Genomic DNA, 16,926 nt, shown 5'->3' on the forward strand with positions numbered 1-16,926 from the left:
CTCACGTTCTTGGCCAGGCACAGTCGCAAATTTAGCCCGGGGTCTCAGCTCTCTCCTAGGCCTCAGTTCCAGGTCCGGACATATTTTACCCTCGCGGCTCGTTTTCTTTCCTGCATTAACTTCCTCAAAGCCTCCGATGTTTATTGACCCTTCTTCGACATGGGTTGCATTTCTTCAAACTGATTTATTACAGGCAGAAGCCCAGGGAGTCACAGAGCCTCACAGAAGTGCGACCATCGCAATTGGCACCAAAGCCATGCCCCCGATTCCCCCTCTATTGTAGTACTGCATTCATTAATACCCTCATCACAGAATTCTGTACCACCAAAAGGAAATTCAAATCTTCTACCCTAAGCCTCAAGAAAGGAGACAGGGCAGACCCAACAAATGACAGCACCCTGGCCCAATTATTGTCAGAAGCAAAACTATATGGCAAGATTTAATAGAGGGAACTGGACGTCTTACCCATAGGCCATGTGGGCTTCTGAAAAGGACACGAGGGGATGGACAACATAATAATAGTAATAATAATCATTAAATAAATAAGATTAATAATAATAATAATAGCAATACAAAACGTCTTTCTCAAAAAAGAGTAAATGGAGGCGAATCCTTGCATGATTTCTATCTTGACTTCATTTTGGTTTTTGATAGAGTGCTCAGGGAACTGCTGTACAAGCACCGGTCACTCATGCATTCCTGAGATGCTACTAAAAGCCCTACAACAACTTCACTGGGACACGAGGATGCGTAAAAAATTGAAAGGGATCAAGAGCCTCAAAAAATCCCAACCAACCGTGGCCTCAAAGAAGGCTGCGTCTTACCCCGATTGTTAACTTCTGCACAGCTCATTTACGAGCTCCCTAAAAGCCCAAAGGAATTTTCGAACAGATGTTGGCTCTTCACACAAACCACTGGTACACCATCCTCTTTGACATAACTCCATTATACTACAGAGATCCCATAAGGGAATAAATTTAAAGGATGTTATAAGGATTTGTAAAGCACGACTAATCACCTGAGGTGTCTCCAGGTGCTACGATCATGAGAACGACCTAACAGTGAATACAAATCAAGCTAAATTCATTATCTTTGGGAAAAATAAGAGAGTTTTACACATGGAAAATGGAACCACAACCCATAAGCCAGTTGAACTCCTACCAGTGTCTAGCAGGATTGCATGACAGGAACCCAAACAAACCCAAATGTAAAGCCACCTACCTACAACACGAACTAGGAAGCCTCCACCACAACCTACACAGACCTTCAGCACTGACTTGGCTCAAGGTTTGTAGGTGACCTACTGTGATCCTGCTGTTGGAAACTACTTGAACACAGGCTTGGAGTCAAATGTTCTGCCTTCCCAGTTCCCTCAGCACAGCTGCGCCTTGACCTTGGCTTCTGAACATGGCCCAAAGCACTGAGGTCCAATACGGCGGTCAGTGCCAGAAACACAAGCGAAGGTCCCTCACATCCACTACCTGAGTAGAGATGAAGACCGCGCTCCTAAGATCGTGCATCCTGAACCAAGAAAAAATATTAAGGCAGTTAATTAAACAAGAATGCTAGCTTTCTAGAAATTAAAACAACATCTAAAGGGAAAGCCAAACTAAAAGTATTCAGTGACAAACTTAAAAGAATGATTACATATAAACAATGAAAACATATTGTAGCCTCCTAGGAAAACCTAGAGCCCAACATTCTCTTCTGACTCACTTGAAGACAAGCACAGCAATGAAATGCCTCACCAGAAGACAAGCACAGCAACAAAATGACTCACCTGAACACAAGCACTGCGATGAAATGACTCACCTGAAGCCAAGTACATCAATGAAATGCCTCACCTGAAGACAAGCACAGCGACAAAATGCCTCACCTGAAGACATGAACAGCAGCAAAATGACTCACCTGAAGATAAGCACCGCAACAAAATGACTCACCTGAAGACAAGCACAGCAGCAAAATGTCTCAACTGAAGACATGAACAGCTGCGAAATGACTCGCCTGAAGACAAGTACATCGATGAAATGCCTCACCTGAAGACAAGCACTGCAACAAAATGACTCACATGAAGACAAGCACACCAAAGGAATGACTCACCTGAAGACAAGCACAGCAACAAAATGACTCACATGAAGACAAGCACACCAAAGGAATGACTCACCTGAAGACAAGCACAGCAACAAAATGACTCACCTGAACACAAGCACAGCGACAAAATGACTCACCTGAAGACAAGCACACCAAAGGAATGACTCAACTGAAGACAAGCACAGCAACAAAATGACTCACATGAAGACAAGCACACCAAAGGAATGACTCAACTGAAGACAAGCACAGCAACAAAATGACTCACCTGAACACAAGCACAGCGACAAAATGACTCACCTGAAGAGAAGCACAGCTACGAAATGACGCACCTGAACACAAGCACAGCAACGAAATGACTCACCTGAAGACAAGAATACAGACGATATGACTCACCTGAAGACAAGCACAGTGACAAAATATCTCACCGGAAGACAAGCACAGCAGCGAAATGAGTCACCTGAAGACAAACACAGCAATGAAATGACTCACCTGAAGATAAGCACAGCAATGAAACGACTCACCTGAAGACAAGCACAGCAACAGAATGACTCACCTGAAGACAAGCATAGTAGCGAATTGACTCGCCTGAAAACAAGCACAGCAACAAAATGACTCACCTGAAGACAAGCACAGCAACAGACAAGCACAGTGATGAAATGACTGACGTGAAGACAAGCAGAGCTACGAAATGACTCACCTGAACACAAGCACAGCAATGGAATGTCTCTGATTTCCCTTTAAATTGAACCTGGAGGCCAAACTGAGGGCCAGCTGGCACTCTGATACTAGACTCTTCGACAAGCAGGCAATGTGGGTACAATGCCGAATCCCTAAGGCAATGAATCTAGCGGCGTCCTCATTTAATTGACATTGAATGTCTGCTCAGGCTGCATTCTGTCGTAGGAACCTTCGTCAACCAGTGAAGGTGGGTCCATACACTGGACCGACAACCAACTCAGGTGTCAGGAATGAAAATGACTATAAATAGCTTTAAGCAACTGGGAAATGTGGAAGCTCACAACGAGCATGACAAACTTAACTTAAGCAAAAATCCAATTTTAGAGCACTCGTGTTTTTCAGTTATCACTAGCCACAATGCATTGATTGTAACTTTCCACTCAGATCTTATTATGTCAAAAATTGTAATGGTCATAATTGATTTGCCATGAAAAAGAAATTGAATTTGTTTTTCAAATCGTTTCAAAGCATGTCTAGCCAACACATCCTCTTCCAACTAGCAGCTTTATTAAGAGCTCCAATGGTTCAAAGAATGTCAAGTTCTGTTTGGAAATGGTTAAAGCACTCAAATTGAATACATTTGAGCAGAGAAGAAGTGGGCTGCTTACTAGCAATGCAGAGGATACAGCACTAGGCCTGGGCTAAAATTTTGTTCCGTTCGCGGAAATTCTGATAATTTGACATTTTCGCGTTCCGCGGAGAGCCTGAAAATGTCCAAATTTCCGCTTTCCGCAGCTTGGCGATAATATGTTTCTTGCTCGCGCTGTAAAATAATACATTCTCGCGCGCGCGTGATCGCCTTACCTGAATCCCTGCGTTCGCCGACAAGTTTTCTTGATCCGGTCGCGTTCTCCATGAGATGTTGGATTGTTTTTAGCCATTTGCGCTGTCTCGTGACAGTTTGCGCCCGCAGTGACGTCATGCGTCGCGCGATCACGTCTTTCTTCTCGCGATCATGCACCGCGAGACAACTCAAAACAAGATGGCCGCACCCGCGAGCAACCACATGGGTAAGTTGGCGACCCGCAACCATGCAGAAAATCTCGCGAACATGCGGGAAAAAAAATTCCGCATCTTCGCGATATTTCCGCGTGTTTGCGATAATTTTTAACATTCACACGATAATTTGCAAAAGTGGATTTCGCAAATTCCGCCCACCCCTATACAGCACCCAGAAGCCTCGATCGTGCTTCAAGGAACTAAAGCGTTTAGGACCTAACGTTATACAATCACATTCAGGGACGTGCAATAATGACAAGACCCTATTAAAATGTTGGATTCGGTTTTATTTAAAATTAAACCCAGATTAAGAAGGGTTCAGCATGAACAACACACTGTCAGTCACCATTCAGTTAAAGTACCGTCGAATAGCTAAGCCCGGATCTCTCTACCTCGGGTTTATGGACGTCTGCTTTTGACTGGGTGCAGAGAGGGAGACTATGGGAAAAGATGTTGAACTTGGGCATTGAGCCATCCATAATCCACTTTTTAGCCAAAATGTATCAAGCTGTGACTGGGAGGGTCAGATATGGAGTGAGCGGGGAACTCTCTGCTTTCATAAAAATGAATTGTGGGGTTGACAAGGCTGTGTCCTTGTCCCCTTTTTTATTTTGTTTATACATTAATGATTTAGAAAGTTACATTAACCATGGGAATGTGGATGCCCCCAAGATAGGTACCAGAAATCTCCCGGCATTGCTTTACGCATATGCTTGTGTCTTAATGTCTAGAACTAGTGTGGGTTTGCAGAAGCTTCTGACCAGGTTTAATGATTTTATGAATGGACTGGGTTTAAAGACCAATATAGGGAAGTCTTACACCATTTTAAAATCATGCTTTATTAAAAATGAAAAGCTGTCCTATGTCCCTACTTTTTCTTATCTGGGAATCCCGTTTGGCCAGAAAAGCACCGGGCACCACCTAGTTGAAACAAGGATTAGTAGTTTCAATCAAAACCCGGAGACAGTATTCAGATTTATGAAAAAGCTAGGCTCGAGACAGATTAATACAATAATTAACATCTATAAGGCTTGCTCGTGTTCTGTCACTTTGTACGGGATTGGAGTATGGGGTTCCTGTAACCCGGTGGGACTACAAAGAGCTGAGAACACCTTCATGAGACGCTTGCTTACAGTCTCCAATAGTCTTCCCGCTACGGTCTTTCACAGCGAACTTGGCCTGATCCCTTTGTTCTTCCGTATACAAATAGCACCGACTTTACTGTGGCCCTCCATCTGGGCGAAGGAAGAACCAGCCCTTAATCGTGCAATTATCTTAGACTGTTTTAAACTGGACTACATGTCAAAGATACCTTGACCCAGATCTATAAAAAGACAGTCAGAGTCACTGGGGTTGGCGGACTGTTTTTATAATCCATCTAATATTGCCAAGATACCAAAAGCAGAACTGAAAAAGGATCTCCTAACCTGTCTAAAATCAACTAGAGAAAACTTACAGATGGTAAAAAAGAGTGTCTCAGAACACTTGCTCTTAGTACGCTCTTCAGGTGGTGAGCCGTATCTCTCTTTTTATTTTATTCATTCCAAATTGTTTTATCCCATTAGATTCAGGTTTGGTATTTGGCATCGTTTCGTCTCTTATCCCCGCAAAGCTTATTGTGACGCCAAACTGGATCTGTGCCCTTGCGATTCCAAGTCCACTCAGAGTACGCTTCATTTTCTTTTCTTTTGTCAACTCTACATTAAGCCGAGGCGTGATTTTATCATCCCTCTCCTAAAGTTTTTAAACATTAGGCAGTGTCGGGCAGCTTCATATCATCTCCAGATTTTAAATGATTAATTCACCTGTCTAATGATTTATAGATACATCTCTTCAGCTCTTTGAGTGATATTGTTTGGAAATGATTTTATTTGTTTTAAGAATTAATCTTTGGATCCTTTGCCCACAGGACAGAGGTTTCTTATGGACTCATTATACCCTGTCCCTAGTTTATGCTGCTATTTCGTAGAAATGTTAATTTATTGATTATTACTATAACATTCTGATTATGAATTATCACTGCTGTGTAACATATCATTCATTGTCTGTATCACTTCTTTTTCATTCATGTTTTAAATGTTTTTATGTTGCATTCTTTTATGGCTGGAAGTCAGCTGAATAAGGATTTTTTGACTGACTGACTGTCAAACATTGTAATGATCATAATTGATTTGCCATGAAAAAGAATTTGAATTTGCTTTTCAGATAGTTTTAAAGTATGTCTAGCCGACACATGCTCTTCCTACTAGACGCTTTATTTAGAGTTCCAAAGGTTCAAAACATGTCAAGTTCTGTTTGGAAATGGTTAAAGCACTCAAACTGAGTAACATCTGAGCAGAGAAGCGTGCTGCTTACTATTAATGCAGAGGATACAGCACCCAGAAGCCTCGCATCGTGCCTCAAGGAACTTTGGGGCATATTTACAAGGCAGCGATAGAAAATTATCGCCGCTTTGGCGACCGTTTTCAGCCAAAAAGCGGCGATAATTTTATCGCCTAATTAGCAAGGTCACACTAACGCGTGAAACCTTGCATGAGCGCACGTATTCTTAACACCCAGCTTTGCATCACTAATGAGATGCAAAGTGGGCGTTCCTGACCTGGCATGACAGGAGAAATGTCGCTAAGCAACATTTCTCCTATCATCAAGCCCCACGCTATGAAGCATAGCGGCAGGAAAAGTAGCGATAACCTCTGTTATCGCTACTTTCCTTACGCCTGCTTCAAGACTGACTTAGCCATGATATCCTATGGAGGGTGGATATCATGGCTAAGTATGTGAGGCCCTATCAGCAAGCTAACATCACACTTCGTGAGATTATCGCTGGGTTTCCAGCAATAATCTCACGTTTGGCAGTTAGCGCTAGGATTTTTATCGCTTTTGAGATAAGCGTTGCTAATAGCACGCTATCTCAGCGATAAAAATCCACGTTACCCGGCGATAATTATCCTAGCGCTAAGAGCGCTAAGCGATAATTATTGCTGGTTGTTGCTGATATGCCCCTAAAGCTTTTAGGAATTAACGTTACACAATCACATTCAAGGACGTATAATGATGACAAGACCCCATTAAAATGTTGGCTTCGGTTTTATTTAAAATTAAACCCAGATTAAGAAGGGTTCAGCATGAACAACACACCGTCAGTCACCATCAGTCACCGTCAGTCAGCATCAGTTGAAGTACCATCGAATAAAGCGCTGGTTTCACACACATTAAAAGAGACACGTGAAAAAATTCAAGTATGAACCATAATACAGTGTTTTAGACTTTCTTTGCAGTTTAAAAAACACACAGTTGTAACCCCTACTAGCAATGAGCTAGTACACAATTATACAAAAAATATCACAAAACGGTCCACAATGAAAATCCATTCAAGTGAGTAGAAAGCAAACTCTTAGACGCTGCTCCATCCCAGAGGACACAGTTTGGCTTATTAGCAACACTTGTGTAATGTGCACAAAAGTTCCGGATGTTAGTTACTTCCAACGAAAAGGCAGGGTTTCCTTTAGTGCATCCTTCGTGTGCTTTGAGGCCGTCTTTAGAGGCACTTGTAGTACCAGATGTGTTATAAAAAATGAACTCATTTCCTGTGTCAAGTACATGTGATCAGAACAGCTGGCAAAGGTAAGAACTTCACACACCCCAAGTTTATAAAGTGGTTTTGTAAGCAGTTGAACTCCTGTCATTTTTTTTTTCAAGTAAAAGAAAGAAAGAGTTTATGAACAGTTATTTTCAACCCAGTAAAAAGTGTATCCCTGAAAAATAGAACCTGTATTGTGTGATAGATTCAAGAGATTGTGTAGCATGTTCAAGAGCAGCATGCCCATACAGTGTATTGGCACCTCAGTTTGACCCACCAGCTGTTGGCTTAGGAACTGGTTGGAAGACATGGACACACCAACATTCGCCTGCCTTTAACTTGCCAGTCAAGTTGTGCATTTTTATCTTCTAGTTAAAATGTTTAATTGATAATGAATTTTCACACTTTCCTGTTTTTCCAAACCAGCCTCATTCCACAGCAATGTCCCATCCTGCCCTGCAGGGGGCAGCACACATTTAATAATGCCGCTGTCGCGACCTGTTCTGAAACAAGCCCAGGAGAGAGATGGCGCCAGCAGCAGCCGAGACGAACCCAATGGCGTTGATTGCTCGGTTGGCCTGGAAAAAACACAGAACTTTCATCAAAAAGATCGATTTTTCTAGTTCTTCTTCTAAATTGATCAGGTAGTGAAAGGGCATATTTGTAGAACACATACATCTCTATACAATGCGATATTATCCATTGATACTTTCAGTGTGTCTACTTCACACACCACGTCACTGACTGACGTCTGGTGCTTAAAGCGGCGTGATGTCATTATAAGGTGGAGCCTTTTATATATTAAGGGATTGATGCCATATCGGGGTCTTTACAAAGTATGTGTTCGCTTATACATTATCCGGCTGCAACCTATGCGGTGCATCAATGTCTGAGTCGGAAACCACGTGCTCATGCCTGCAGGTGCCCCTGCCTCAATCTATGCACCAGTGCCTGCAGGTGCCCCTGCCTCACTCTATGCACCAGTGCCTGCAGGTGCCCCTGCCTCAATCTATGCACCCGTGCCTGCAGGCGTCCCTGCCTCCATCTATGTATCTGTACCTGCAGGAGCCCCAGCCTCAATCTACGCACCAGTGCCTGCAGGTGCCCCTGCCTCACTCTATGCACCAGTGCCTGCAGGTGCCCCTGCCTCAATCTATGCACCCATGCCTGCAGGTGCCCCTGGCTGAATCTATGCACGCGTACCTGCAGGTGCCCCTGCCTCAATCTATGCACCCATTCCTTCAGGTTCACCTGTCTCAATCTAAGCACCGGTGCCTGCAGGTGCCCCTGCCTCAATCCATGCACCTGTGCCTGCAGGTGCCCCTGCGTCAATCCATGCAACTATGCCTTCAGGTGCACCTCGGTCAATATATGCAACCGTGCCTGCAGGCGCCCCTGCATCAATCTATGCACCTGTGCCTGCAGGTGCCCCTGCCTCAATCTCTGCACCAGTGCCTGTAGGTGCCCCTGCTTCAGTCTATGCACCCGTGCCTGCAGGTGCCCCTGATTCAATGTATGCACCCCTGCCTGCAGGCGTCCCTGCCTCAGTCTATGCACCCATGCCTGCAGGCGTCCCTGCCTCAATCTATGCATCTGTGCCTGCAGCTGCCCCTGCCTCAAACTATGCATCTGTGCCTACAGGTGCCCTGCCTCAATCTATGCACCGGTGTCAGCAGGGGCCCCTGCCACGGTCCATGCACCTGTGCCTGCAGGATCTCCTGCATCAATCTATGAACCCGTGCCTGCAGGTGCCCCTGGCTGAATCTATGCACCAGTGCCTGCAGGTGTCCCTGCCTCAATCTATGAACCCATGACTGCAGATCCCCTGCATCAATCTATGCACCCGTACCTGCAAATGCCTCAGGCTGAATCTATGCACCCGCACCTGCAGGAGTCCCTGCATCACTCTATGCACCTGTTCCTTCATGTGCACCTGTCTCAATCCATGCACCCATGCCTGCAGGTGCCCCTGCATCAATCTATGCAACCTTGCCTGCAGGCGCCCCTGCATCAATCTATGCACCTGTTCCTTCAGGTGCACCTGTCTCAGTCTAAGCACCGGTGTCTGCAGGAGTGCCTCCCTCAATCCATGCACCCGTGCCTGCAGGCATACATGCCTCAGTCCATGCACCCATGCCTGTAGGCATCCCTGCCTCAACCTATGCATATGTACCTACAGGTGCCCCTGTCTCAATCTATGCACCCGTGCCTGCAGGTGCCCCTGCCTCAGTCTATGCACCAATGCCTGCAGGCATCCCTGCCTCCATCTATGTATCTGGGCCTGCAGGTGCCCCTGCCTCAACCTATGCACACATGTCTGCAGGCCCCCCTGCCTCCATCTATGCACCCGTTTCTGTGGGTGTCCCTGCCGCAATCTATGTATCTGTGCCTGCAGACGCCCCTGCCTCAGTCTATGCACCCATGTCTGCACTTGCACCTGCCTCCATCTATGTTCCCATGCCTGCAGGTGACCCGACCTCAGTCTATGCGCCCGTGCCTGCAGGTTCACCTGCCTCAATCTATGCACCAGTGCCTGCAGGCACCGTTGCCTCCGTCTATGCGCCCGTGCCTGCAGGTGCCCCTGCCTCAGTCTATGCACCTGTGCCTGCAGGTGTACCTGCCTCCATCTATGTGCCCGTGCCTGCAGGAGCCCCAGCCTCAATCTACGTACCAGTGCCTGCAGGTGCCCCTGCCTCAATCTATGCACCAGTGCCTGCAGGTGCCCCTGCCTCAATCTATGCACCAGTGCCTGCAGGTGCCCCAGCCTCCATCTATGTATCTGTGTCTGCAGGTGCCTCTGCCTCAATCTATGCACCAGTGCCTGCAGGAGCCTCAGCCTCAATCTACGCACCAGTGCCTGGTGCCGCAGCCTCAATCCATGCACCCGTGCCTGCAGGCATCCCTGCCTCCATCTATGTATCTGTGCCTGCAGGAGCCTCAGCCTCAATCTACGCACCAGTGCCTGGTGCTGCAGCCTCAATCCATGCACCCGTGCCTGCAGGCATCCCTGCCTCCATCTATGTATCTGTACCTGCAGGAGCCCCAGCCTCAATCTACGTACCAGTGCCTGCAGGTGCCCCTGCCTCAATCTATGCACCAGTGCCTGCAGGTGCCCCAGCCTCCATCTATGTATCTGTGCCTGCAGGAGCCTCAGCCTCAATCTACGCACCAGTGCCTGCTGGTGCCGCAGCCTCAATCCATGCACCCGTGCCTGCAGGCATCCCTGCCTCCATCTATGTACCTGTGCCTGCAGGAGCCTCAGCCTCAATCTACGTACCAGTGCCTGGTGCCGCAGCCTCAATCCATGCACCCGTGCCTGCAGGCGTCCCTGCCTCCATCTATGTATCTGTGCCTGCAGGTGCCCCTGCCTCAATCTATGCACCAGTGCCTGGTGCCGCAGCCTCAATCTATGCACCAGTGTCTGCAGGTGCCCCAGCCTCCATCTATGTATCTGTGCCTGCAGGTGCCCCTGCCTCAATCTATGCACCAGTGCCTGGTGCCGAAGCCTCAATCTATGCACCAGTGTCTGCAGGTGCCCCAGCCTCCATCTATGTATCTGTGCCTGCAGGTGCCCCTGCCTCAATCTATGCACCCGTGCCTGCAGGTGCCCCTGCCTCAGTCTATGCACCAATGCCTGCAGGTGTCCCTGCCTCAGTCTATGCACCCATGCCTGCAGGCATCCCTGCCTCCATCTATGTATCTGGGCCTGCAGGTGCCCCTGCCTCAACCTATGCACACATGTCTGCAGGCCCCCCTGCCTCCATCTATGCACCCGTTTCTGTAGGTGTCCCTGCCGCAATCTATGTATCTGTGCCTGCAGACGCCCCTGCCTCAGTCTATGCACCCATGCCTGCACTTGCACCTGCCTCCATCTATGTTCCCATGCCTGCAGGTGACCCGACCTCAGTCTATGCGCCCGTGCCTGCAGGTTCACCTGCCTCAATCTATGCACCAGTGCCTGCAGGCACCGTTGCCTCCGTCTATGCGCCCGTGCCTGCAGGTGCCCCTGCCTCAGTCTATGCACCTGTACCTGCAGGTGTACCTGCCTCCATCTATGTGCCCGTGCCTGCGGGCATGCCTGCCTCATTCTATGCCTCTCTGCCTGCAGGTGTCCCTGCCACAATCTATGCGCCATTGCCTGCAGGCACCCCTGCCTCAGTCTATATGCCTGTGCTTGCAAGTTCACCTGACTCAGTATATGCACATGTGCCTGCGGGCGTTCCTGCCTGTATCTATGTGCCTGTGTCTGCAGGTGTGCCTGTCTCCGTCTATGCACCCATGCATTCAGTTGCCCCTGCCTCAGTCTACGTGCCCATGCCTGCAGGTGTCCCTGCCTCAATCTATGCACCAGTGCCTGCAGGTGCCCCAGCCTCCATCTATGTATCTGTGTCTGCAGGTGCCTCTGCCTCAATCTATGCACCAGTGCCTGCAGGAGCCTCAGCCTCAATCTACGCACCAGTGCCTGGTGCCGCAGCCTCAATCCATGCACCCGTGCCTGCAGGCATCCCTGCCTCCATCTATGTATCTGTGCCTGCAGGAGCCTCAGCCTCAATCTACGCACCAGTGCCTGGTGCTGCAGCCTCAATCCATGCACCCGTGCCTGCAGGCATCCCTGCCTCCATCTATGTATCTGTACCTGCAGGAGCCCCAGCCTCAATCTACGTACCAGTGCCTGCAGGTGCCCCTGCCTCAATCTATGCACCAGTGCCTGCAGGTGCCCCAGCCTCCATCTATGTATCTGTGCCTGCAGGAGCCTCAGCCTCAATCTACGCACCAGTGCCTGCTGGTGCCGCAGCCTCAATCCATGCACCCGTGCCTGCAGGCATCCCTGCCTCCATCTATGTATCTGTGCCTGCAGGAGCCTCAGCCTCAATCTACGTACCAGTGCCTGGTGCCGCAGCCTCAATCCATGCACCCGTGCCTGCAGGCGTCCCTGCCTCCATCTATGTATCTGTGCCTGCAGGTGCCCCTGCCTCAATCTATGCGCCAGTGCCTGGTGCCGCAGCCTCAATCTATGCACCAGTGTCTGCAGGTGCCCCAGCCTCCATCTATGTATCTGTGCCTGCAGGTGCCCCTGCCTCAATCTATGCACCAGTGCCTGGTGCCGAAGCCTCAATCTATGCACCAGTGTCTGCAGGTGCCCCAGCCTCCATCTATGTATCTGTGCCTGCAGGTGCCCCTGCCTCAATCTATGCACCCGTGCCTGCAGGTGCCCCTGCCTCAGTCTATGCACCAATGCCTGCAGGTGTCCCTGCCTCAGTCTATGCACCCATGCCTGCAGGCATCCCTGCCTCCATCTATGTATCTGGGCCTGCAGGTGCCCCTGCCTCAACCTATGCACACATGTCTGCAGGCCCCCCTGCCTCCATCTATGCACCCGTTTCTGTAGGTGTCCCTGCCGCAATCTATGTATCTGTGCCTGCAGACGCCCCTGCCTCAGTCTATGCACCCATGCCTGCACTTGCACCTGCCTCCATCTATGTTCCCATGCCTGCAGGTGACCCGACCTCAGTCTATGCGCCCGTGCCTGCAGGTTCACCTGCCTCAATCTATGCACCAGTGCCTGCAGGCACCGTTGCCTCCGTCTATGCGCCCGTGCCTGCAGGTGCCCCTGCCTCAGTCTATGCACCTGTACCTGCAGGTGTACCTGCCTCCATCTATGTGCCCGTGCCTGCAGGCATGCCTGCCTCATTCTATGCCTCTCTGCCTGCAGGTGTCCCTGCCACAATCTATGCGCCATTGCCTGCAGGCACCCCTGCCTCAGTCTATATGCCTGTGCTTGCAAGTTCACCTGACTCAGTATATGCACATGTGCCTGCGGGCGTTCCTGCCTGTATCTATGTGCCTGTGTCTGCAGGTGTGCCTGTCTCCGTCTATGCACCCATGCATTCAGTTGCCCCTGCCTCAGTCTACGTGCCCATGCCTGCAGGTGTCCCTGCCTCTGTCTATGCACCCATGCCTGCAGGCACCCCTGCCACAGTCTGCACACCCGTGCATGCTGGCACTCCTCCTCAGTCTAGGCACCTGTGCCTTGAGGCGCTCCTACCTCAATCTATTAACCCACAGACCATTCGCATTATCATGGACAATCCCTGACGCAACTGGATGTGTGCCACCACCGTGTCCCGCAAGAACAAAACCCCAGCATGCCTGCTTTTTCCCAAGGGGATTGCGCAGTTCAAGAGCTTGTATGACCTGTGGGCACAAGGTAGCCAACGTCACCACTCACATGTGGCACCGCATCCATGTCCACATGGACCCAGCAAGAACATGGACGCCTCCTGCAGGGCACATGGTGGCTGCACATCCATGTCCACATGGATCCAGCAGGAACATGGGATCCACAAGCTGGGCACAAGGTAGCCAACGTCTACACTCACATGTGGCTGCACATATATGTCCTCATGGACCCAGCAGGAACACAGGCTCCTCCAGCTCAGCACATGGCAGTCAACGTCTACACTCACATGTGGCTGCACATCCATGTCCTCATGGACCCAGCAGGAACACAGGCTCCTCCAGCTCAGCACATGGCAGCCAACATCTACACTCACATGTGGCTGCACATCCATGTCCTCAAGGACTCAGCAGGAACACGGGCTCCTCCTGCTGGGCACATGGTAGCCAACGTCTACACTCACATGTGGCACCACATCCATGTCCACATGGATCCAGCAGGAACATGAGGCTCATCCTCCTAGTAGTCTTGGCATTCTGCATTGCATAGTGATTTATGAAACAAATGCTAAAGTTATTGTAAGTCGTATAAATTGGGTGGTGACTCTCTTGACAGAGAGAGACCCACAACGGCAATTCAAGCTGGGGAAATATCTCTCAAAAATGTACACTCTATGTAGAGAGGCACCCTGGGTACCCGATCACAGGCTGGAAGGAGGGACAGGAAAGAACACCCAAAAAGCTAAGGAAATATAGTTCCAATATCAAAATGTCACCAGTGTCACAGCCTAAGCAACTGTAAAACAAATGAAATCATGTCTTCCTAAATAATGAGCTCAGAAAACACTAATTTCAGTTTAAATGTCGCCCCCCCCGCAGACGCCAAACGAACAGATGATGGACGGAGCGCTGAACAAATCAAACAATCAACCCCAGTTACAGATCTGGGTAAAATCCATCGCTTTTTCGTTCCCCATGCCATTTCACTTTAGACCCGGCCATATGCAAATCCGTCTTGACCCTGCTCCCCATCTGAAAAGTCCAGACCGGACTGGCAGCCCAGATCCTCCCTGGACCAGAAACAAGTCTTGAATGGGGTTCACCAGCAGTGACCTTTACTGGTTCTCTTCCAACCTTTCCAGCTAACACCAATTTGTTCACATGGGCACCTCCAGGTCCCAAAAGACTCCTGTCATCTGCAGAGTCCCTCATGGTTCCATCTTCACTTTCTGCCTGGAGCCACTTAGTGCTCGATGCAGAGATCTGAGCTTCACCAATATAATGATGATTCAGCAAGAACCAGGAAACCTGGCTGAATGACATGTACCTTGACAACTTTGAACCCCAACTTTCACTGAATGGGAAGTCACTTGTTTCACCTTGGACATCATCCTCACCATCAAAGAACACACTCCGAAGAAAACAAAGACAGAAAATTAAATGGTTTCTCCCAGAAAGCAACTTCAGAGCTGAAGTACAAGCCTTCATACTCTTGCATCTGGATAGTGGTTACAACCTGCTCCATGGCCTCCCAGGATCCCCATGACACCCCTTAAGGGCACCCTTTGTACCTCAGCACGTCTTATCCGGCTTCTAAAGAAATATGATAATATGCCCACCTTGATGGAACCCTGCTGGGCCCCCTTGCCAACCCACATCATGTACTTAAGTAGCTAAATAAATGTACATAGCCATCATGACCAGCACCCCCAGTTATGTTGCAGACAGCTCACCATCTCTGGTGGTTCTTGGCTCACCCGCACTCAGGGCACCATAAGCCTGCGGACTAAGAAGTGTAAAAAAATAACAAAGCAGCAGGGCCATTGTTAGAATCCGGGGTCTCTGGTTGGCGCAGGTATGCACTTGCGACAAGCAGGGACCCTTTCCTCTAAGTCAGGGCAAAGGATTACTCTCAGACAATAACCCCTGCTCACCCTCTAGGTAGTGTGGCGCGAGCAGTCAGGCTAAACTCTAGAGTACATTAGGTTAATGTTAGACGGACCAGGAGGGTCGGCCGAGGACAAGGGGAGAGGTCTCCGGGGAGAGACGTCTCCAGCGATCGTACAGATGAATAACTTCCCCCCCACTGATATACACCACACAAGGATAGGATTTAACGTTCTTTATAGGTGATTTCTTAAGGTACGATGAAATGGTACAAGGAGGTCTGGACTCAGGGGTCCCCTCGATTCGAGTCTCTTGGTTTGGGGAAAGGGGGTAGCGGGACAGTCTGGTTACCAATCTGGTAGCTGAAATGGTATGGTGGATAGCTCACAATCCTCGAGCTCGGTGTTCTAGCTTGGACGGGCCGCGGCAGCGCCAGCAGGTCCCGGTGAAGGTGGTCGTTACACGGTCCCCGGCAGCGCCAGCAGGTCCCGATGGAGGTGGTCGTTACACGGTCCGCGGCAGCGCCAGCAGGTCCCGATGAAGGTGGTCGTTACAACGGTCCGCGGCAGCGCCAGCAGGTCCCGACGAGGATGGATGATGCAGAAGGCCGCGGCAGCGCCAGCAGGCAGGACGATAGTTCACAAGGCAGGGCTACGGCAGCGCCAGTAGTCCGTCAAGGCTGAGTTCTCTCGGTGTCTCTCGACTCCAGGATACAACTGCCTTCCTGCTCTGGAGCTGCCCTAGTTATAGGTCTGGCGCCCTTTGATGTCCGGACCCTCGCACTTGGAGGTCGGGGGGTCCGGGATGAGGGAGTCCAGACACCCAGCAGGGGGTGGAGCCAGCGCCTGGGGGAGCCGGAGGGTGATCGGCACCTGGCGGGGGAGAGCCATCGACACTTCTTTCTCCCATTGACCTGCCAAGTGGTCCGTTCACCTCCTGGGTGGATGGTGGTGCCGGGATGTCGGGGCCGGCCAGGCCCAGGGTTAGGGTCGAGCCGAGGCCACGCGGCCTCGTGGCGCAGTGCCCAAGATGGCGGCTGATCCGGCCGGGGGAGCCGGTAGTGGTTCGGCCCCATGATACATGGCTGTCCGGGGGCAGGAGTTCCGTTGGGAGACGGGGTGCGGGTTGCCCTTGTGGGTAACACCTGGGAGTCCGGGGCTTGGGCCCTGTCCTGCGGGGAGGGAGCAAGCCCTTCATGTGGCCTGTCCAACAGTTAAGCATTTAGGATGTCCAACAACAATCACCAACCCACCACACAGAGACACCAGACTGTATTTATGAAAATAAAGCTTCTTTATATAGGGTTCTGCAAGCAGGCTTTTACAATACAGTCTTTGTTTTTCAGGTATAGTTCCAGTTATTTGTTATAGCATTCCAAATTAGGTCTTGGGGTGGCACAGTTCTTCCAAATTGTTAGAAATGGGATTTCTGGTTGGCTGAGGCTTGCGCCAAAG

The 16,926-nt window shown here is 49.8% G+C and overlaps 1 protein-coding gene across 1 annotated transcript in view; it reads right to left on the bottom strand.

The window, feature by feature from the left end:
• Positions 1-6,909: 6,909 nt before the first annotated feature.
• PLAAT1 (phospholipase A and acyltransferase 1) overlaps positions 6,910-16,926 on the bottom strand; it is a 124,260-nt gene continuing 114,243 nt past the window's right edge. The window contains exon 4 of the mRNA XM_085634098.1: positions 6,910-7,986. Within this exon, the coding sequence (XP_085490224.1) occupies positions 7,885-7,986 (102 nt within the window). The 3' untranslated portion in view covers positions 6,910-7,884. The remainder of the gene's footprint in view (positions 7,987-16,926) is intronic.

This window comes from Triturus cristatus, chromosome 11 (assembly GCF_964204655.1).
Source record: "Triturus cristatus chromosome 11, aTriCri1.1, whole genome shotgun sequence".
In the NCBI taxonomy this organism is placed as follows: Eukaryota; Metazoa; Chordata; class Amphibia; order Caudata; family Salamandridae; genus Triturus; species Triturus cristatus.